This window comes from Pelecanus crispus, chromosome 2, assembly GCF_030463565.1.
Source record: "Pelecanus crispus isolate bPelCri1 chromosome 2, bPelCri1.pri, whole genome shotgun sequence".
In the NCBI taxonomy this organism is placed as follows: domain Eukaryota; kingdom Metazoa; phylum Chordata; class Aves; order Pelecaniformes; family Pelecanidae; genus Pelecanus; species Pelecanus crispus.
The window spans coordinates 24,990,085-25,014,236 of NC_134644.1; the positions used below are offsets into that span (position 1 = coordinate 24,990,085).

Genomic DNA, 24,152 nt, shown 5'->3' on the forward strand with positions numbered 1-24,152 from the left:
GTCTCTGTAGGAGAGAAAAGCTTCCATACTGTGTGGAAGAGAAGCCATGTTTAGGCTATTAAGGGAACACCGAAGATTTATTAAGTATGTTAATCATAGTATGGAAGAGCAGCCAAACATTGGTTACATAGTTCCTGTGAGTGTTCATACTATTCACCAGTTCATTATTTGGACTAGAGAATCAAACAGGCTCACCAGTGTTTGAGACTTAAGTGCTCTTGTAAAATCTTGTATCTGATAGGAGGTAACAAGAGTGAAGCTGCAAAAACCTGACATGCTGGAAAAAGGGAGCTTTTAGATAAGGCAGGAAAGGCTGACAGAAGGTCATGCTGCAGAGCAAAAATAAGTTGCAGATCTCAGGACTTGCAGTGTGGTGTGGCGGAACTGAAGGGAATTGCTCAGATCTTTGTGGTTCAAGATCCAGCAGTATCTGTGGTGTCAGCTGCATCCCCTGGGGCCAGCGTGTCTGACATTCCATTACTGTCTCAAGTAAATCTAATTAATTAAAATACTTTCTTTTCACTAACAAGTGCATTTTTTTGGCTGCAATGGATATTCCCTAGGTACAACAAAAAGGCAAAAGGAAGTTAAATTAGCCACATTGTGCAGGATGTAGAGGTCTAAAAATCACACTATGCTGTAGTGCTCTCCATCAGAATAAATCTTTCTTATGCAATGAAATCCAAGCTTAGTTGTTATTGTAACAATGTCCATGTGACCATTTATTTAAAAAGCTGTAATTTATATTTTCTAAGTGTTGACTCTAATTTAGAAGTAGATTTGAGTGTCAATGCTTTATTCCTGCAGGAATTCTTAGAATGAATGGCATTATGTACATATGCACATAAAGGCTGTTCTTGGCTTCTGGGAACCATACGGAAAACACCCTTTCTGAAATTCATTTCATGATACTTCTGATGTCCTCTCTGACCAGACTTTGTCAGTACATAAAAAAATTATTAAAATACAAAGTGCTCAGCTATGAGAAATGTATACAAGCTACCAACAGTTTTCACAGCACTGGCTATTGTTTTCAAAATATTGCCATTGAATGCTTTTAGTTTAACTATCATGTAAGATTACTGAAAGAATTTGTTTTCTCAACAACGTTCAAGACATAAATATGTAAATTTGTGAAGCAAATACTCCCCAGATGCCCAAGAATAACAAGATATAAAATCCCTCACTTAGAATGGAAAAACAAGAGCTGCTGGCGATCTGACCTGTTATCTACTGAAGTCAACAGAGAGCCTGCTGCTGACTTCGATGCGAGGGCTTTGGATCAGCTCCTGAGAGCTGCCACACGCACCCCGTGCAAACAAGCAGCATTGTCTCCTCGGTTTGTACACAGCAGATATTGGCACTTTATTCTTGGAGTAAACAGCAAATTGCAAATCCTACCTAGGCACTTAGCATTTCCAGTAAATCTCAGCCTGTGTTTTAGCACAAGAAAGCAACGTGATATCAGTCCCTGAAGTTCTTTTGTCTTTCCTGCAGGAGCTACAGTCCGGCACGTGTTTGAGGCTATGGTTTAGTCGTGAGTGAACACACAGGTTGTATTCAGTCAGGCCGCACTTAACTTTGCGCTAATTCTCAGAGAGGGTGAAGAAGACCTGGTTTGGCTTGTCCTCTAACACATGGCACTCAGAAGCACACAGGAGCCTGTTCGCTGAGAGGAAAGGAGGCAGGGCATTTACAATGTTTGTATTTCATAAAGCATTGCTGTTAAATGGGTGTTACAGTTGCAGTTTAAACTCCAACCCATTGGTTCAGCTGTGAGAGAGAGAAAAGGGCAGTTTTTTTAGATCTGTATGTGCATAGGCAGAAACCTCCAAAATAAATCCTTTTAAAAGTAGTAAAAAAACCCCCAATCTGTATCTGTGTCTTGGAACTGTTACTATTTGTAATAACATAAATCTGGAGTAATTGTGTCACTGAGACCAGGATTTGGCCCCCAAATTGCAAATCTAGAGGATATTCACTCAGGCTGCTGCGACTTATTTTCTGCTCTGTCTGTCCCTTTCTCTTCTACCTATATACACACACACACACAGACACACTCTCTCTCTTTCTGTCTTGTTCGCCTTCTCTCTTGCTGCTGCTTCTGCCTCTCTCCCCTCTTCTTTAGGGAGCTGTAAAGAGGTGTTGCAGGCATCTTCACAGCAGTCTTAGTCTTAGTCTTAGGCCCTTTGAGCCCGTACACAATCCCTTTTGTAGTAAATGATTCCATAAAATTAACATGGAAAATCTTTGATGGAAGCTTGAAATAGAGTGACAGGTCAAGGAAAACTTCTATTTAGACCTATATAAACACACGTGTATCAGTTTATGACATGCCAGATATGACGTATGCACCAGTGCTGGTTAGTAAGAGTCATTGGTGCCAGAATTATTTCCAAGACATCTGGCTCCACCAATTGCTGATACACCAGACTCCTTTACCATTCTTTTGGGGATTAAGAACAGGTTCTTTCTGGGGCAGAGGATGACATGAAGAGGGGGATGTATGTCCAGAACTGAAAAAGACTTCATTGTTGAGAAATGTTTTGAGAAGTATCGTTCAGATAGTTTGGGGGTTTTTTGTTTTTTTTTTTTTTTAAATCTGCTTGATAGTGCTTGTTTGAAAGTATAGCCGGCTATACTAGTTAACGTGCTCATACTTTCATATTTATGAGTGTCCTCTGTATGGACAGGGAGGACAACAACAGAGACAAAAGATATAAAGCAATTCTCTTCCTACAAACACACACATTTTGCCTTTTCTTTATTCTCCAATGCGAAGGAGGCTGTCAGATTCTCTGTTTCCAATTTAACAGGAGGTCACCACCCCAGCTAGATCCTGGTTTTCGACAACACTCTCAGCTCACTTTGATGACTAAGCAAAGATCTGCTTATGTGAGCATCCAAGGAACAAACAAAGACGGGGGAAGGTGAGCCCAGGCACCTGGTTGAAGGCAGGATCCCATTTTATTCCTTGCCCCAAGGCCTTCCAACACCTTTGCGCAACTAAGCTGCGTCATTTCAAAAGAGGTTCCAGAAATGATAACAGAGCTCAACACTGTAAAAAAATTCTTTATTGTGGTTAAAATATGTATATTTTCATAGAATATCTGTAATATTGCATCTGAAGATTTATTTTTTGAAAAATCAACAATATTCTCTTCATGAGATATAGCCATGACATAGAATACAACCCTCTGATAGAACAGGATTTTCCTTCAGTTTCTTTCCTTACAACTCACTGCTTACACAAAAAATCACTGACCATTTTTTGCCTGTACTTGTAGAGAAGTTTAGGCTTGTAAGCACATCTCACGTCCTTCTGGCATTTTGGTCTCTCTGCCATCCCCTTGCCACCTGAGTTTCTGGTAGAGCAGTACAAACAAGGATTCAGTAATTCTTGGCCCATACACTTTGAACATTAGAGTTCCTGTACACAAACCAAACAAATCTTACTCAGCTCTCTCTAAGGTATGAACATAGGTCTCTTTTGGATCAGATGTTAATGGAGGTTAAACTAATGTTGGGAGGAAGAGAGATCTTCCTCAGCCAGCATCCATCCCATGACCACTCTGTGGGTGCTGGTGGCTTCTGGAGGTGGAAGCAGGGTGTGTGTTCACACGCGTGTGCACGTGTGTGTGTGTGTGCATGTAGGTGCATGTAGACCTGAGCCTCAATGGGCAGGACAGGGAAGAGGGGCAGATGCCATCTAATGGCAAAGGTTACTCTGGTTCTGCCCAGACCTGGAGGAGGTTTGGAATGACAGAGGAGGGACATGGAGCACATTTACTTCTCTCATATTCTCGTTAGGATTGGAGGGTGAATACTCAAGGGGAGATACACTGAGCAAAAGAGAGGGCCTGTGCCTATGTGAAAGCATGCCTGGGGTGCAGGAACTCAATGGCTTTGTTTGAATTGTATCTTAAGCTTGTCCTTGGGGTGGCTTTATTTTACTCAGGGCCTGGCCAAGTTTTTCACTTTTCTCTCACTTTCCAGATAAAGGAGGCTCAGGACTTCTTTTGGTATGCCTTCATAATATTTTTTTTTTTCTTCTTTTTGATAATACAGGTTAGTCTAATTATACAGCAGACTTGTTGATAATGTAATTTGACTGTTCTGAGTATTGGGGGTTTCTCTCCCAGCCCTGTCGAATTCGTGTGAGAGGTTTGTCTAGGCAAGGAAATATAAGCACAAATTTAACAACCAATACAATACATGGAACAATGAGGGAGAGCATATAGGCGTTTGGAAGATACCATCTGTATGATGATGGGCTCAGGAACCGGTTTCCACCATAAACCAACGTGTGTGCAGTGCACAAAACCAGTGTCAGATATCCCAGTTTGGACTAGGGGAGAACAAAGAAAAGAAAGAAAGAAGTGGAGGTTAAAACAGTAAATTAAACCAGAACAAATGCAATTTGGACAGGACACAGTAAGCTTTGTGGAATGTGCCAACTTTGGGACTAATTGGGGACTGCTGAAATGAAACTGTTTTATGTGCTATAAAGGCTCTTACTGGGTTTTAATGAAGATTCATTCAAATGGGTCTAGGTGAAACACACTTTGGTTTTTTTCTCTATCAACAATTCTGATAATTTTTGCTAGCTCACACATACTGCCTAGTGGTTGTCATATTTGTGAAAATGCAGAGAAAATGCTGAAATTCAGTCAAGAGATCCAACCTTTCATATGCTCTAGTGCTAATCCATCCAGAACTACCATACTGTGCAAATTTTTGGCCTTGATAAAACATTCATTGATAGTAATTTCCCCTTCCCTTGCCTCCCCTCCCCTGCCAGCCCAGCTCCTGCAGAGGCACGGCAACTTGCACCAAGCTTCCTCCAAATCGGGGCGGGGGGGGCTGAGATTACAGTGTTACCAAGGGCAGCCTGTTCATAGGCACAGCAGTTTTTAGAGTCTGCAGAAACTGCAGATTCTCTTTAGATGCTTGGCATTGGGAGGATCGGAGTTATAAAATAATTTTTCAGACCCATATCTTGTGAACCAACAAAATTAGCCCAATAGATGGCTAAAATATTTTGTTACTTAGTATAATTGTAGAATTTGATAATTCCACAATGTCAGCTTTCTGTTCATCATTTAGGAGCTCGGGTCTTCCCAATTTTCTCTTGCTAATGCAGTAATCTCAGTTGTACTGTGAGCAGCCATCAGAGCAGTTGTGGTTTTTTACAGGTGAGATGCATAGCTGTGTAGATTTTTTTTCACCATGTGATTGTGGATAGTGCACACGTCATATCTGGAGATACTAATGGAGGAAAGCCCTAGGTTTCTAGTAAACCTGCCTGTGGTCATAGTTTATAAGGAAAGAAGGTTTTTTAGAATAAGCCTTTTTCTTACCTGTACAAATTTAAATTCTCGCCAGTTGACATTGTTGCTGACTGAAGGCAAGGAAGTTATTCCCAGAAGAACAAATAAAAAAAATCCTAAAATCCCCAAAGCCAAATAAGAGTCACTAAGCCAGGCATTAGTGGTGTTGAGTGGTTCTGTTTGATTGTTCAGTGCCTGAAGAAAAGAAGACCAGGTATATCTTAGTGATAGCAGTTTTAGGATCAATATGCATAAAAAAATATCCTTTAATTAACTAGGAGATAAATGTTATACATTAACTCTCTGAAAATCATCGGAGATTTACTTTGAACATCTACTCAAAAAGCAGAAGAGGATTATATTACATATACGTTCCATGTACCTATAATTGTGGTGTGTGTTTTACACTGCTGTAGACCTACTGTTGAGCACAGGTATGTGATCCTTTGTTGTTAAATAAGGTCAGAAAGTCAAAATATGTGCCATTCTTAAAGGTATATGGAGAGAAATAGGATACTATGTATCTTTATATTACTCTTAATGTTTACATTTTCCCTGCTTATTTTATTAATATGTAAACTATCTAGTAGGAAGACTGAGGCCCAGAAATCCCCCCAACTCAACATAATATCAACAAACTTTGGATATACCAACAGTTAAAAGGAACACAGAAAATAGGAAAATAACCCTATTGTAAAGAACATTAGACTGTCCACACAAATTTCTGAAGCTCAAGATAGAAGGTAGTTTTTGTAATAGGGCCAGAAGAAAGGAAGACAGAGCAGGGAACAAAACTTACCAGGGAGATGGTTCGACTGCTGATTCTCCATCTTACAAAGGAGCGAATTGGGATAACCAGAGTGTACAAAACGTGCAGAGAAGCAAATGCCAAGGCTACTAGTCCAAGTTGTTTCCTACACAGCATCCATTTGTCCAGCCAGTCAGGGAAACGGTGGTATTTGGTACCTCTGTATAACTGAATAATTGCAGCAAGTACACCAGGAAGATAAACCAAGGCAAGAAGGATGAGTGCCAATATAGGGCAGATCCGATTTGGAATGGAAATTGCAATAAAAAATGAAACGTCTTTTTTTTCATAAACATAAGGGTAAATTACATCACGAATCAAACAGTAGAAGAAGAAGAATGTGATTAGGCCAAGGGACAAAAGGATAGGAAACTTCCACATTGGAAAGAGCTGCAGAGGGTAATTTTCTATTTCCTGAGCAGCCAAGAGGGATCCCTGATCTAACGGAGTGAGACCCAGTGCACGAACAATATCCATCACCATTTGTTTAGCTTCTGTGTCATCTCCACAGACAAACACCTGCAGCCAAAAACAAACAGAAGTTTTATTTAGACAGACTTTTGTGACATCCTCTACTGCCATCGTGCCTGGATATGGATGATGAGCACAAGCTTCCTAGGCTACTTGTTGGCTTCCCTGCTGGACTTAATTTATATAGGCAAAAAGTAGCCTATAGGTACTCTCTTGGCCAACAGGTCCAAGAACTAAGAATATGAATCTTTTCTTTGGAGAAAGAGATTGTTTCAAGTGGCAAAATTTTGTATCTGAAAGGAATGATGTATAACAACACTTAGTACAAGTCTTTGCTTGGAAGACTTGACATACTCTTCTGAAGACCTGCAAGCAGTTTGTAAGCAGAAGGTTTTGTAGGAGTAAATAGGAGCAGAATTTTCAATTGCTGCCACAGTGGTCCATAAGAACTCCAGGGAACTGGGGACAGAGATCTTTAAAACATGATTGCCCTATCACAAAAGTAAATATTTCTTTCCAACTCTAGTAAAATAGTGAAGAAACTGTCTTTTCTGTGAGTGTGCAAGACAATACTCCTTTTGGAACTGGGAGAAAGGGGGGTAATATCTGCTCTCAATATGATGAAGGCTTGTAGAGCCTAGGCTTGGAAGTCCTTGGGTCTTTAGCCAAAGCCATTTATCTGGCAGCAGAAAACAAAGCTAGCAATAGTTTGTGTAGCTGGCTGAAACCGTGTGTTGTACAAGAGGACTATCCCTCAGAGTGGCAGAAAACAGGGTAATAATAAATTATTTGTCTTCAAGTAAGCTGCTGTGTTGCTTCCTATGACCAGCTCTGTGCTCGCTGGCCTGTGGTTAAGGAGATGGTAAAATGATTTGCACACACTGTTGTTGTGTTAAACTTCTGTGGTGATGGATTCTGATTTAGAAAACTTTATTAATTTGTTGACCTTCCAGCTCATTTCTGTTGCCAATACTCATTCTATTGCCCCATCATATCCCCTGCCTCCCTTTTTTGCTCTCTTCATTTTATTCTTGCTTTGATATATTTCTCCTATCTCCTTTCTGTTTAACTTTACATTCCTGTTGAACAACTTGTGCAGCCCTCATTTCCTCCTGATTTGCTGTCTCTTTCTAGCTCTGCTATCTTTCTTTGCTTCTCTAGTGTCTCCAAACACCTTACCAAGTTCAGAGGCAAGCTATTGATATTCCTTGTCATGCCATATTACACACGAATAGTAAATTTTAGCTCACATTTAATTTGAAATGGACAATTATAGTGAAAATTCCATCTCAACCCTGTCTGATTTGTATGTCCTGGGTGTGTTTTGTGTAGCTGTTAAGAAACCATACAATATATAACTCTATGATGTAGGAAACCGCCATTGCTCAGTCTTACCTGCCGGTTTGCATCCAATGTGCCCGACTGCAAGGCCCAGGCTGACACAGTGTTAAAGGCTTTCACAACCTTAGCGCCGGGCACCAGCTGAGCAAGATACTCTGCGTTGGATTCAGGATACTCGTTTATTTTTGAGTTGTTGCTTACATCCACCAAGACTTTTCCATGGAGAATTTCTGCCAGTGGCATAAGGAAGTTGTAATGTTGCCTCTGGATTGCGATAATGATGATGGCAGCTTTTTGCGCTGCCTCTGCGTGGCTCAGCACCTCTGCATGCTTGGGAATCAGGCTGGATGTCTGTGTGCTCCGGCTTCCAAACACAACAGGGTAGCCAGACTGAATCATTTTATGCCCCAGAGCTCTTCCAAAATCTCCAGTTCCAAATATGCACACTGTCTCTCTTTTCTTAGAAGTGTTAGGAGCCATAGCCATTTTGTTGGAAGAATTTTTATTCATCTGTTAAAAAAAATATAATAGGAACAAACTAAGCAAAACATCAATCTCTTGAAAATGAAAGGTTAGCATCCACTCTGGCTATACAAAATAAATATCTGAGAGTTTTCTTGCCTCTTAATATGCTTCCTGAACAGTCTTCTGAATACACACTCTCAGAAGATCTCTGTACAGTTTTTAAAAACCAGTTCTGGATATTCACATTTCCATCTCTTACAGCACCCTCTTTTCCATCCATTTTATGGATTTTAACATTCATCTGAACTGTTGCAGTTTTCCTTTCTCAAAGGGAAAGCAGGAGGAAAGGATATAGAGGCACAGAGAGCAAGGGTTGCACATGTTTCAGAGTAATTTCTGCTTACTTATGCTATAGAAAAACATTAAAGAAAAGTGTGTTTCTAATTGGATTAGAACCTCGAAGGTCTTTTGTAAAATACTTGAAGAAGAGATATTATAAAAGTGTCGTGGTTTAGCCCCAGCCAGCAACTAAGCACCACGCAGCCGCTCGCTCACTCCCCCTACCCCGATGGGATGGGGGAGAGAATCGGAGGAGTAAGAGTGAGAAACACTCCTGGGTTGAGATAAGAACAGTTTAATAATTGAAATAAAGTAAAATAGTAATGCTAATAGTAACAGTATAATAATGATAATAATAATAATGATACACGAAGCAAGTGATGCACAATGCAATTGCTCACCACCCGCTGACCGATACCCAGACAGTTCCCGAGCAGTGATCACTGCTCCCCGGCCAACCCCCCCCAGTTTATATACTGAGCATGACGTCATATGGTATGGAATAGCCCTTTGGTCAGTTTGGATCAACTATTCTGGCTGTGCCCCCTCCCAGTTTCTTGTGCGCCTGGCAGAGCATGGGAAGCTGAAAAAGTCCTTGACTAGCATAAGCAGTACTCAGCAACAACTAAAAACATCAGCGTGTTATCAACATTCTTCTCCTACTAAATCCAAAACACAGCACTATGCCTGCTGCTAGGAAGAAAATTAACTCTATCCCAGCCGAAACCAGGACAAAAAGGTAGCTACAAACATATTTGTTGTCCTCAGTATTTCCTTAATATGACTAGCCAGTGCCAGTTTGTTTTATTACTGTTCTTCAATTTCCTGAAGAATGTCCTGTGAAGCGTCTGGACATTGGAATTGGAATATTTCACATTGAACATTTGTTTTTGATATTTATATATTACTCATAATAAAATTCTCTTTGAGGTTTTTATCTATCCTCCTTTATCACTGTACCTGGAAGCTGCAAGGTCTTTAATGTATTATCCATGCCATAGCAGTACGTACACTCTGTACTTGCAGAGTGAGACCCTTGATACAAATACAGAATCAAAAAGCTCTGCTCCAAAGGTCCTGCAGTAGGTCCACATGCCATTGTCCTCACTTTACAAAAGGTGAACCCAGACCAGAAAACCTAAGACCCGAAGGAAGACCTCCAACAGGAGATCTTGAAATACCCCTCTCTTGGACTGGCCAGCAATTTAGTACTTAGAGCAGCCATTTAATTTGCAGGAGCCCTGATTCAGTTCTTTCACTGCATTGCAGGTAACTGTCTTAAAGCTGTGGGAATATCTGATTTTCCAATTTGCAGGAAAGAAATGCATGAAATGGTTAGCTAGACCCAAAACAACTGCTTTGCTACTGCTGTTTATTAACCCTTTGCTTACATTCTTCTGTGAAGCACCATTCAGAATGAAACTCTGCCATTTAAAAATACTGAGATGATACTCTTCACTTTCTTTTATATTTTTCTCTAGCCAGAACAGTTTTTGCTTTTTAAAAATCTGGCATGATTTTAAATTGTTTGACCCCAAACTTGCATTTGTTTGGTGAATAAAAAGATCAAGCCTGAACTTCCCCTTGCCCTGCTGTGGCCTGTGAGTCAGGGATGCACACGTCTTTTTGGCCTGTGCTGTAGGGTGTAAGCTTCATTAGCAAGATAGGCAGAGAAATGTTTATTTTGAGAATCATATGTGAAGATTTTGGCTTGAACTAGATCTGTATACTCTGAACTAGCTAGCCCTCAACTGGCATTAGTACCTACTCAGCACCATCCTTGCAATGAGCTGTAGGAGCCCTGGGATTTAGGGAGCTGCTAAGAGAGTTTGGTTCTGGTCATTAGGGGAAGGCATCGATTCAGGCAGAGAAGGGCCCGTGGATCTGTGTGCCTGTGGCCTGTGTGGCTTGTGCAGGTCCCACGGGTGGCTTTGCAGCGCAGCAGGGTGTTAACCCCAGTGCTCCTGAAGCTGCCGTCCCAGCTACCCAGCTGGACTCTGTGTACTTTGTCAAGTAACGCACTGAGCATGAAAATAGATCCTCAAAGGGACCCATCTAAATGTCTTTTGCATATCTGTGCTCTGACACATGCATACAAATGCAAAGTCCTTTGACATAGTTAAAAATCATTCTCTGAGGGCTTTATTAATGTCCCATGAGGCTCTAATGTGACTAAAGCTATAAAGTTCCTTTTCAGGGATAGTCTGTATTTCAAAAAGAATGGAAGAGTTGTGTATGTAATATTATAAATGGTCCAACTCAGTACCTAACAAGACTCAACTTCCCTTTCTCAATTTTTCCTTTTAACAAAGTAGGCTCCTATCTAAAATGAAAAGTAAAACTTACTTGTAACACACAATCATCCAGTTGAAAACCTCTGTATTTGCCCTCAAGAAATCATTAAGTTATTGCTGAGTGAACTATGCAAATCATTCTCCTCTCCAAAGTAAGACTGGAAAAAAACAAAACTCAAATGGATGCTATCAGGTAATATATTTGGTAGATCGGTTAAGGTTATGTTTTGTTTGAGCTTGTAAAAATATTAATGTAGAAATGGATCCACCAGCAAGAAATAAGTCTATGAAGTGCTTCCATTGTTCACTAATACTGAACATCTCGTTTGCTAGTGAACACTGAAGTCATCTTGCCAGAGAAGAGGAGGGAGATGAAAAGAAAAATTAATGTAAGGAACATTCTTTTTTTCAATACAGTTTCTTGGCGCACTATCTAAGATGTAAAGGGACTTGTACAAGGCAGTGAATATTATTCCATAGAAAGCTGAAGAGAGTTAAAGCTGCCTTTAATACTGGTGGTCTAATTTAGCTTAGTACCATTTTTAACAAGAGAGACAATTTGCTTGAATAAAGTAAGCAGAATTTACCTTTTCTTTTTACAAATTACTTAATAGGGATGCCCATAGCTGTTATGATGGTACACATTATATATTAGAAATAACCTGGTCACCAATGAATTTTTTAACAAATTAAGTATATTGTAAAACTGATATTAATTTAACAGTGCACCTGCTACTTCTGAAAATCACATGTAAGACAAGACAAGTTTGCTTTTAAATCCCAGGCCTTCTGGACCATGCCTCCTTCTAACAAAGATAGAAATTAAATTAATTTTCTCCATTGAATCCTTTTTTTTCCCTTCCTTCCAACATGCCTTTGTGCCCGCTGGCTGTTGTTGAACTAAAAGAAGGTTGTGGACTTTGCAGTGAACTTCTGGAGGTTAATTCAGGCGGCAGGTTGTGAGCACATGGACAGTGCATAGATAAATTCTGGCTTTGCTGTGTGTATTTGAAGAAAATGTAGCCTCTGATGGCAACTGTGTGAGTGTAAAGTCAAAACAAGGAAAATGGCCTCCCAGAGTCCATGACAGCTATAGCTGCAATGCAAAAACATATTCATTCGCTATAGGACAAGGTGTTTTATTGTCACACATCAGTGTGAAAGATGTGAAGCAGAAGTACATCACAAGGAACACAGGGTCAGTGTGGTGTCCGGGAGCAGAGCTCAAAGGCTGACACTGGGGTCCTTGAAAGATAATTTATTTGAAAGATAATCCATGTAAGCTTCTGTAATGATTAACTGTGTCATTTCTTTTCTGCATTGTTGCTGTATTCTTATACAATGAATTATCCTATGTTAAAGAAAATGGTGGTAATCTCTGAGCTGATTACCACTTGGTCAGTAATGATAAAAGGAGGCGCTGAAAGAAGAAAACAAGCTAACTGTGCAAAAATGTAATTTCTAACCCACTACATAAACAGTAGGGGAACTGAATGAAGGTACAATGTTTAGTTCAGCAGTTATATGTAAATACTTCAGTTATGTTGGAATTTGAATGAAGACAGGCACATTGCCTTGCACGTGGGGAAAAGGAGGGATTTTCTAGCAGAAGCAATGCTGCAGAAGTACAGTGCCAAAAGTGGAAAGGCAGAGATGGGACTGAGACATAGACTGGGATGGATAATGGAAAGATCAGAAAGATGGGACATGAAATGGCAGATGGGAGATCAGTGGAGTGATTGAAAAGGTAGAAATGCAAGATGAAAGGAGTTAGAAAGAGTAATTTTACTATTTACATTTTTAAAAAGAAGCAAAACAAATAACTCTGGTAGTGATATCAAGAGATTATTTAGCCCATCTCCCTCCCTAAGGCAGGATGAACTATGTTTAAAGCAAGTCTGACAGATGCTTGTCTAACCTGTTTGTAAAACCTTCCTGAGTTGTGGATCCTGAAGTCTTCCTCTCTTACTGCTTTCTCAGCCATACTATTAGGCAGATTTTCCTATGTCTGATCTATATCGCCTCCTCCACAGTAGACACAGGTGTCAGTTTATCCCCCTTCTCTTTGCAGCAGCCTTTGTTGGACATGAAAGCTGTTACCATTTCACTCTTTTCTTCTCTAGATAAAACAACCCCAGATCTTTCCCTGCAACTCATGCTTCTGAGAATGGTGATCTTTCTCATGGCTTTCTTCTGATCTTTCTAGGCTAAACTGCTCCAACTGTTAATTAAAAATATGGTGCTAAAAGTGAATGCAGTACTCTTGCTGAGATTTTACCAGATAGGAAAGGATTGCTTCACTTGCCTCATAGACAACACATCGTCCCGCTGTCACATTTGTCTTATTCACAACACAGCTGATTCATACTCAGCTTGTGATGCGTTAAGGCTATGAGTACTTTCACAAGCAGTGTGTGGCCACAGGAACCAAGATGTGGAGTGAAACAGCTGGTGCTGAGCACATGATGTTCATGCTCCATGTGTCAGAGGTTTCCACCTTGGACTGATTTAGGCCTAGTACTGCAGCCTGAGTGCCCATTAGCAGCTGCAGTGCATTGGTGTGCACCTAAAGCATGTCTTCTGGTTCAGCTTCACGGAAAGGAATCTGGTTTCACATGCTCCAAGAGTTCTGTCTGGTGTAAGCAAAGCTTGATAAGTGGTGATCTGCTTCTACATCTGATCAGAACTGAAATACTAATGTAAATGCATCCTGTTACACCTGATCCTTTAATTCAACTGCTCCCATTCCACTTGCTCCATCCTCAATTTCTGTAGGTTTTTCTGACTCAGAGCTGTATCATGCACTTGTCCCTGTTGAATAGCACTGTATTTTTTCAAACTGTAGCTTCAATTTGTCAAGATCATTTTGATTTCTAAGCCTGTCCTCTAACGTGCTTGCAGCCCTTTTCAACTTTGTCAGATTGTCAACTTTTAATAAGCATAGTGTCTGTTCCGGCATCTACGCCATTTAATGAAATTGTGGAACAGGACTTTTGCCAGGAGAGACACCCTGTAGTAAATGTAGACTTCCATTTTGATGATGATTAACTGAGAGACTGAAAATGCTTCTTTCGCTAGTCCTGCAGAACCTTACCTTATATTAGTTTAATCTAGGCTGCATTTTCCTAGTATGCGTTTGAAAATCTTCTCTAACATTTACCATACTAAAAACTTCACTCATGTCAAGTTGTATAGCCTCTGTGATTCACAAGGCCTGTTATCCTGTTATAAGAGGAAATGAGGTTGGTTTGGAATGATTTGTTCTTGATTAATCCATGTGCCTATAACCTGTTTCTTATCTTCTATTTGCTTCCTCTGTTTGTTTGAGAATTGCACTTAAATGGATTGGGCCATAATTCTGCACCTCCTCTTTCTTCTTACTTTTAAAGATAGCTGTTATTCTTGCCTTTCCAGTCATTCAAAACTTCACCTCTTCCACACAGTTCTTAAAAATAGTTATTAATGGCTGTGGAAATGCTTCAGTTATCCCCTGAACAATGTGGGGTGAACTCCATCAGTGCCACTGATCTCAGGTCATTTAACTCACCCAAGTACGGCCTAATCTGTTTCTTCTGTCATCCAGCCGGAATTTTCAGCTCTTTGCTACTGATGTAAGGCCTTTTATCACAGTTGACTCTTCTAGTGAAGAAGGAGCAAAATAGGCATTACAGAGTTGGCTTTCTTGGAGTTATTAGTCAATAGCTTTCTCTCACTTGAGTGGTGGATCAATTCTCTCCTTGATTTTCCTTTAACAGTTGATGTTTTTACAGGAAACTTCCTGTTATTCTAGATGTACCTTACTAACTACATTTCTTTTTGTGCTGTGGCTTTTCAAATCTTATCACCATATTAGTACTGTTCTTCTGTGTTTGCCCATAAATTTTGATTTATATATGCTATTTGAGTTTGAAGTTTCTGAAGAATTCACAGCTCGAGCCACGTGGCTGTCTTACTGCAGTCCTTGCTCTGCATTGCAATCTTTATGTCTCTGCTTTTAACATAGTTTCTTTAAGCAGCTGCCAAATCTTCTGACCTAATTTTCCTCTTAAATTTTACTTCTCATGGAACCTCACCTTCCCACCTTCAGAAAATAGAATACTCTGCTTATTATTCTGCTAGGTGGACAAGTCCATTTTTGAGCTCTTGATCTTGTCTGGTGGCCTGTGGTGGCTCTGAGCCATGTCAGAACCTCTGTATATTCCCCTCTATCATTTTCCAAAACCTTCTACTGGGTCTGTGTTCTTTTATCTTTTGATTCAGGGCACAAGTTTAGAAGATGAAGCAGGATATAAGGACTATGAGAAGATAAATGGCCAAAGCATTGCCAGGAGTTTGATCCATAGCCATGTAAAAGAAAGGTTTATAAGTAGAATAAGAAGAGAGTTAATGGCCAGCACAGCTGTGATCCAGGTAGGTTATGGTGTTGTCTACTGTACAAACTAATCTCAAGATTTACAACACTGATGCATTTATCATCTTTCTTTTTTTTCTCTTTTTAAGCTCATTGTAAAAATCATAATCCCGAAGATGGTCATAAAGATTATATGCTTAACAAGTATTATGGGAGTGTAACTTTTAAAAGTGAAGTACCACAGGCCCTCTTTCTATGTAAAAAAAACATTTTGACTGCTATTTCCTTGTAAATAACAGCAGGGACTCTGTTACACTATGCAAATAATAAACAGGGCTAGGCATGAGAATGGCCTCTCTGGAGCAGCTTGCCCTTGTTCTAGTACAACATTCTGGAGGCAGATAGAAGTCCTGACAAAACACCTGGACGATTGTATAGCATGCTGGGGGTAGATTAATGTGTGTGAATTAATATACAGTTATACATGAGTCGTAACAACAGTATGGACTGAATATTCTAGTGATCCGTGGTCTAGAATATCAGTATAAACAGTCTGTTTTCTAGGTTCACCTTTCCAGAAAAAGCTTGTTTCTCCAGATTGCAGAAGGGTTATTTTTCTGTAATGATGGGGAGACACTTGGGTTGACACTTTGGAGCTTCTTAAACTTAGTCCATTGCACAGCTGAGCTCTAATAGTATGCTGCTGCATGAAGAAGTTAATTCTTCACTCAGGTTCACTAACCTTTGGTGTTTAACTGCTTGTACAGTAGTGAAACCAGGACACCTGGGATAAGTGGTCTGGGTTCACACTATGCCCCCCTGTAGACCTCATTTCAAGCTGCTGACATGACTTCTTACATCTCACCTTAACTTTACTGCTCTTTTAACACACAGGATTTGTCTGTTTCTGTTTTCTTTTTGAAAATCTCTCATTGTCATTACAGCAAGGATCAGCTGAACTTTCTCATGCTGCATCCACATATGTAAGTCCTCAGGCCTCTGCTAAAGGTCTTTTTCAGCCAAAGCTCTATATGTCCCTGGTCAGGAAGAACCTGAAAACATTCAGTTCCTTACATGGATTCAAGAACTTGTTTACATAGTTCGAACCACACAGGCAGGGCTGAGCACATTGCAACTCATTTCACCAACAGAGATTGAGAGCATGTCTCTTCCAAAACACTTTGAAACCAGATTCCCAGCACCACTACGGAGAGAAAGCCCAGCATGCCATTGGGCTTGATGTGATTACATATCTTAATCCTGCTGGGCAACTGTGAGCTGATCTTGAGTTGGCATTTATGACCAAACTGGTGAAAATAAGCCCTTTGGAAGTGTCCCGTGTCCTGCTGACCTTCCTCATACATCTTTGAACAAACTAAACAGGTCCAATCAGGTTTGCTTCCCCAATCCTCTGTGTACACTTGATCCTCCCCTACCTGATAAATGTGCATCCTTCTCAAACGCGTGGGCTGCACTCGTGGTAACAATGGTGCTTTGACACCATTTTGCTAATGGCATGTACTCATGCTGGTGGCAATGAAGAACAGTGCCTACAACCAAGAGTGTCAAAGGCAGTGGAAGTGGCAGTTTTTAAATTTTTTTTTTAATATCAAGTCTCTTTTTTAACTTTTTCCTTCAAATCCTTGTATAACTGTGGATGAGCATGGTGAACTTCAAATAAGTAAATGAGTACATATTTTTCTTTGGAATTATACTTTTTTGGTTAGTAATTTTTAGTTTCCCATGCTGTCAAGTTCTCCAAAGTTAAACAATTTCTTTCAGGAGTACAGTTAATTCTCATTATTGTCTTAGCTGTTTATTGCATGTGCTGACAAGTAGAAGTCATCCCCAACTGTGGGGATTTTTGGTTTTGTAGATAGGAATCCTGCTTTGTCTTGTCATCTATGATCATAAAGTGTATATTAGACAAAGGTGGCTTAATACACTAAAATTACATATAGTAGCCCATTAAATATAGTAAAAAAGAGAGTGATTAATACTTCATTTCTTGTATAGGTAGTACTGCAGCTTTGGAAGTATCTTTATGAAGTATTTCACACATGCATAATATTCAGTAATCCTGGTGTAGCTTGGAAAACAGGTGAGATGCGATTTAAAAAGTCTCCTCGGGAAGACATGTACGCTACTCCGAGGCAATCTCATTTACTTAAAATTTCATTCACCATTCCCACAGAGAGAGAGAGAATGTACTCTGTAACAAACACTGTTTCGTACAAGCTGACAGCTGTAGAACCAAATCTGCCCTAAATTATAAACTGCATTTTCTGTTGCTTGATACACCTAAAACTGAAAGGCATGTGGCTAAACTACTCTCCCATGATTAATCCAGTACTTAAACACATAAAGAAAATAGCAGAATAACTCTTAACAAATGTGTTACAGCAAATTATTCATGAATTTGCTTTCAAGCAAATGAATATGTGCTGTTCATCTCAGCTGAAAATCCTGGGCTCCAAGTTTTGACAAAGCTGATAAAAAATAATTGTTTGAGACAATAAATCCTCCTACAGAGGACATTGCATTTCCCACATCTTCACTTTTTATCAGGAGAACACTAAAGCTGCCTGGAGGCTCTTCAAACGGATGAAGTATAGGCCTAAATAGATGTGCTTAATGTTGTCTAAATCATAGCAAAGTACTGAGAGAACTGGAAATCTCACCACCTCCAACTGCTCCCATAAACACATAAGACCCAGCTATAACTTGAGTAATTCCCTCAGTCTTTCCAGGGCTGTGGTACTGTTCTGAGCTGTGTAGGTATTAAGCTTTAATCCAGCCTAGTCAACTGCAAGGAGAAGGAGAATACTTCATAAAACACCTGAAGGTAAGCAAGGGTGAGAAGGGGAGGCAGACCTGTCTACAGCGCAGGGGGCACTGGGTTTATCCCAGTTGGCCCAGGAGATGTCCTGAGACCTTGAACAACATGTTTTCAGATCCATTGCTCGTGGAGGAGCGCCTCCTGGATTCCTGCTGAGCCATCTCCTCACTGTGAAGCTGTTCTTCTGAGCATCTTTTATCTGCCATTTAGAGACATTAACAAATAGCTCTGTTTTACAGAGAAATAACACTAGAAATAATGAAGCCTGGCTTCCTAGGGTTTGTGATTCTTGGCTGATTACAAGCGCTGATTGAAGCTGTTTCCAATCACAGGAGATGACTCCTATAACATTTCTTCTCATGTCGATTTTTAGGTCTTTTAAATGTATATAGTCATGGTATAATCTTTCATTTTTCAGGACTCTTCTGTGAGGTCTTCAGCTGCCTTTTTTCATGCAACATAAGGAAAACAGGGCCCTCTTCTCCTGGTATATTTGTTTGAAATCAGCACAAAATAAAAAAGATTGAGGAGTACACATAAACATACATACACTCACATACCTCTGCATGATCAGAGAAATCTCACTTGCTACAGAAATCAGGCTAAAATAATGAACACCCTAAAAAAATCATGATGCACACACCCACCCACATGCATGTCTGTACCACCAAAAGAGAAGAAAACAAGTGCAAAATGCCCCTTCAGTTGTGACCCTATGTTGTTGTGGTCTGTCCAAAGGCATGGAGGACAAGGCAGGGGATGTTATTTGGGATGCTGTTCCTGACAGCCCATCTGTAGGATACACCGAGACTGGAATTAGCTGGCATTGCACCAGCAACCAAACAAACCCAGACCTTCAGAGCGTGAAAAATATAAGAGTTCAAGCCACATATTTATTATGAGCTCTAGGAGTGTGTGATAAGCCTGCTTCTCTTCCCATTTACACTAATGGAATTGTTGATTTACTGTTAACTTGCTTTTGGACCGGGTTGGCACAAGCAGGAAGAAAACAAGGCCCAGTTGCCTCATAACACCTGTGATAAAATCAAAGGTGAGGTGGCTGCTGAGGTGCAGTGATGATGTTCTTGGCTGTCTGACGGTCTTAAAAATCTGAGGAGTGGGAAGGAGAGTATGATGAAAGATTTAAGAAAAAGGAGCATGAATACAAAGTTTTCTTGCCAAAACAAATATATGTAGATTTGCAACATGTCTGGAATGAGGCCAAGCAGATTTTACAGAAAGGTCATTAATCTGTGTTCTTGCTTACACAAGCCTATACACTAAAATGCTGTTATAAAAAACTGTTCAAAGACATGCGATTTAACAGTGGATAACTGTATCAGCTCCTTTATTCACTTAATATGAAGTACCTTAAATGTATTTACTTGCTCCTTTTGGTTTCCTTCCTTTCTTTTGCATAGACTTGAACATTTTCCTCTCCTACTTGACTGCAGTCAAGTGGCATCTGCAGAGACATGCCTGTCTTCAGGACAAAATGAGATTTTCAGAAATAAAGAAATGATCTTCCTCACAAAAAAAAAGGAGTTTTAAATGCTGTTGAATTTTTCAGCAAGGGAAAATTCTTAGCAGGCAATCTTTTAATAACTAGTTCTTTCTCGAGATGGAAGAAATTCCCCTTCTTACTGAGCCAATGATTTCAGGAGTCTTTATGCAACAACCTTAAGCTACAGCTTTCAAGAATTAACTGCGGAGAAGCCTGAATTTAAAAATATGCTTTTAAAACAAGAAAAATCAGAGATGAGATTAGTACCAAATTTGCAGAGCTGTTGAGGGTGGCATCCTATACTGAGAAATGGAAAGATGTAGTTTGTTATTTTTTGGTGACCAAAGCTCCCTTTGAGTTCATCTCAGGTTTTGTGGATGCCCGAGCTGCTGCTGGTAATTCCCTGGCCTGGCAAGCGGGGATGGGTGTGTGCAGCAGTGGGTTATTACCTCGGCTCCTAGCCCAGGTGCTGGTACAAATGAATGCTCTCTGCCAGGGCACTGCCTGTGAGCTACTGTTCTTGGAGCACAGCATTGCCACTGAATTGCTTGCAGTGCAGCACAAGGCAAGCAGCATTATCCTGTGCCACAGTCCACTGCACATGGGCATAGGAAACTTTACACAAGATGTCCATCAAATCTCTGCTGCCTGAGCCCTGTTACGCAGAGGCTGCCACCTTCAGAGAGAGGTCACCCTTGTTTCTGTCTTCTACTTGCTCCTGGGTCTCAGACAAGGCCACTGGGTACCTCTTGTTCCTACCCCTGTGAAATATGTGGGGACAAGGCAGAAGTTACGTTCTTGGTTCTGCATGTCACGACCATGCAATAAGCCACAATGGAGTGTGCCAGGCCCTATCTGTGCAATTGAAGTGAAGGAAAAGGTGGATATTTGGGAGACAATGTGGAGCAGAGACAAATGAAAAGCTTATGTGTTCTTACTAAACTTAGCTGAAGAGGAAAGTAGGGGGTGCCAGGAGGTACGGAACAAGGTGTCATGCTGCTTTTGTAATTGCCTAATTGGACAAAATAATTCCCTCCTGCAGGGTCACCCTCTCTTGCAATACAAAATGAGGAACTGGGTTTTCTGAATAAACCCATTGTCTTTGTTGCATTACCATTTTATGCTATTACAATTATTGCATAATTACCCACTTGTGAGTACTCATGTCTTTTTACATATTTCCTGCTCTCACGGTCCTTGTAGCATGGGACCACCTCAGAGAAATCCTTTGTCAAACATTCTTGTGCTTTAATGATGCCAGAAAGTGTTTTGCTCTTTGGCAATCAATCTCTCCACTAAATTTCTTAGCACTTAAGGCTTGTTTGTCTAGAGGCCTACAGAAACTTGCTTACAATAGTTGGTATCACTAATGGATTGGTGATAGGCAGCAGTAACACACTTTGATCCCAGTCTTCAGGTGCTGTAACTTGTCTGAGGTGGATGGCTGAGCCGCTTCCACCATTGATCAAGCAGTTTGTAGCAGATTATTATAATTAAGCACCTTTGAAGTGCCAAGTTATATGAAGCTCTGGTGCAGTTCAGGTTGTAGAATTCAAATGAAATTTATTAATATTCTCATTTTTATGGGAAATCGTGCTGTTTATGGAAACGTTTTTTCTGCACATTCAGGTTTGTCCTGGTCAGGCTGCTCCACCTGGGAAAAGCACATGGAGGGAAGTCATCCAGAGCTGAGAACTGGTCCTCTCTCCTGATTTAATGTTATGTTTTCCTAAGCAAGTCATGGGATCTGCATCTCCCAGTGGAGGTTTAGACCTAGCCTTGTCACTGAACCAGGGTGACCTGCAGCACTTTGCCAACACGACACACAAAGCAACTCAGCCAAGCATGAGAAGAGCGGTCCTGAGCCACGTAGGCTGAACCTGTGCCTCCAGCACACCGCCACCACCAAAGTTAGAGTATTCCTCCAGTAATCCCACCAGGAGAGGGTCACCTCAACAGTTTAGTAAAGTAAAAAAAAAAATAGCTTGAAGCCACCTTTGCAATTGTGTCTCCAGGGCTGTACTCAGTAGTCACTATGAGGTTGGGAGGCAGTTTTGTCAAGTCCTCTAATTAATGCTTTTGCTGGCAGCTATTTCTGCTCCTCCTCCGTTTCCAAGAAGCACCAATATAACCAGCACTTACCCGAGCTGCCACCCACTACCCACCGCAGCCCTGCCAGAGCACCCTGCCCAAACTGCAGCAGCAGATAGGAGAGAGCTGTCATTGGCAGCCCCAAAAATGCTCCATGAGGACATTTGAGAGTGCACCCGTTTCTCACAGCCCCATCTATGACCTCAAGAAAATGAATTTACTGACTATTCCCTTGGCCGTGCTCTCACTAGGGGAAATACATGTTGAAGAAATTTTGGAAAAGAAGAAAGTATGTGGGTCTAAACAATGATGTCAGAAGAGGAAAAAAACACCCCAATTTTTTATTTTACAGCATGCAGGGACAAAAAACCCCACATTTGAACTGCAATAAGCATCTGTAAAGGTGACATTCAAATACCTGTCCCTACCTTTTCTTCACAAAAAACAGCTTTCAAAAACCAAAGTCAATATACATTAAAATCTAAATAGAATAAAAATGAAGTCAAAATGCCAACATCTATAAAATGTCCCACAGGAAAGAAAATGTTTAAAATGTTGCAGTTCCACTCTGCTAGCACTGTAACTAAGAACAGAATGGGGGAAACGGTTGGCTCAAATCTTGAAGTTACCAAACAAACAGGTTTTAATAACAATAGACTGGGAAGCAATGAGGGAGGCCTTAAAATATGCAGACTTTAACTACTCTTCTTGAAAGCCTCAGTTGCTGTCTGTATTTTTGAGGGACTGGATTTGTAGGGAGGAAAAGGTGGTTCTGAGCGCCCAATGCCCATGCTAGGCACATTGCTGGGGTTTTTACTTTTGACTAGCTCTGGTCTGGCCCTGTGAGCTTAATTGCCATTAGCAATGGGATTGTTTTGTTTCACCCAAGAGCCGGCTCTGCGATGTGAAACATGGCATGGTATGTGGCGGAGGGCAGCAGAGTCAGTTCCCAAGTGAGCTCCTGCTCTGAAATAAAACACTGATGTAGGCAACACACTTTGTTAATAATTCTTCAACACAAAGTAGACCCCTTATCCAGTTATGATTTCTGCTTGTGACTAAGAGAAGTAATTTGAAAATGTGCCATCTGCCTAAAATTGTACAAATATGAAAAGTGCTTAATATGTTTGTATAAGAAAATTCCAATATGGAAGAAGAAAGTACAGGGATGCTTGGTTTCTCAATGACTCTTTTGGTATGTAGTTACAGTACTACGTCATGCTAGTCTAAATCATTGCTATTAACAAATCTCGGAGCTTCAGGAAGGCCACATCTAAAAATGAATTTACATCTTCCACTGATTGCATCATTTCATAAAGTCTTAAGAGTCTTGAAAAAATTGGCCTATAGTCTGAGTGACAGTTTGTGTTGCAGATTTAGAGGGAATATGAAATTTTCCTATATCAAAGCTAAAGAACAGTTCTGACAGCTGCAAATGTTCTCTGAATTAATAATGTGGAGCTGGTATAAGACAATATTTAAGAAAAATCCATTTCTTTCTGCAGCATTGAAGCCCCTTGCTTATAAAATATTAAACAGGATTAAAATTGGTATGCTGCTTGAATGGGAACAGAAAACATGAAATCCACATATGTATCCAGAAGTGAAAAGAATCATTAGTTCCAACTGTTATTAGTGATAAGTTATGATTTGGCATACATCAAACACCCTTGCAGTACCTGCACTTGCTACTGAAATTCAAACCAGAATTTTGGCTCTGGCTTAGGAAAGGAAATCTGCTTTTTAGTTTCATCATTTAAAATCCACTGACCAATCCTTATTTGCAGAAGCTTTCTCCACTTCTTTAACTATAGCAAACACCTCTGGAAGATTAAATAAACTTGCTATCTGCTATAATTCAGTAAGCTCTGAATACCAACTGACTAATCCGAAGTTCTGGTTTGTCCTAACTTTACAGATACAAATCCTTCCCTATGTCTCAGTGCTTTCTTACATCAGCTCTTAGTGACTAATAGGTTGTATAATGTCAATACAAAACCAAGAGACACGGCCTGCCTTTGTATTTTCTTGTCTAGCATGGAGAAAGGCTGGGGTAAAATTTTATCAGGAGACTTAAAAAATTAAGTTCAAGCCCACCTAAACTTCTCAGACTGACAGTTTAGCCATTCTGTTCCCCATTCCCACCTGCAGAAGTGAGACATGTCTCATCTGTGTAAAACTCACCCGTGCACTCAACCTGCTTCAGTCACTGTAGGCAAGCCGGTGCTTTCCCAGGCAGTGAGATGCTGTTTGTGCTGGAGCAAGAGAGACCTCAGGAGCTGCAGAGAGGTCCTATTGCCTGGAGCAGAGTGCAGAAAA

At 40.4% G+C, this 24,152-nt stretch overlaps 1 protein-coding gene across 2 annotated transcripts; it reads right to left on the reverse strand.

The window, feature by feature from the left end:
• Positions 1 to 3,190: 3,190 nt before the first annotated feature.
• Positions 3,191 to 24,134, reverse strand: STEAP4 (STEAP4 metalloreductase). 2 transcript variants are annotated; one of them, XM_009478957.2, is made up of 5 exons: positions 24,018 to 24,134; positions 8,005 to 8,460; positions 6,130 to 6,657; positions 5,361 to 5,525; positions 3,191 to 4,348 (listed from the first exon to the last, which is right to left on the reverse strand). In XM_009478957.2, exons 2-5 carry the CDS (start codon positions 8,458 to 8,460, stop codon positions 4,079 to 4,081), a joined length of 1,419 nt encoding a protein of 472 aa, XP_009477232.2. In that variant the 5' UTR covers positions 24,018 to 24,134; the 3' UTR covers positions 3,191 to 4,078. The 2 variants fall into 2 exon arrangements, with proteins under 2 accessions (XP_009477232.2, XP_075561297.1); XM_075705182.1 differs by lacking the exon at positions 24,018 to 24,134 and adding an exon at positions 18,274 to 18,286.
• Positions 24,135 to 24,152: the final 18 nt, after the last annotated feature.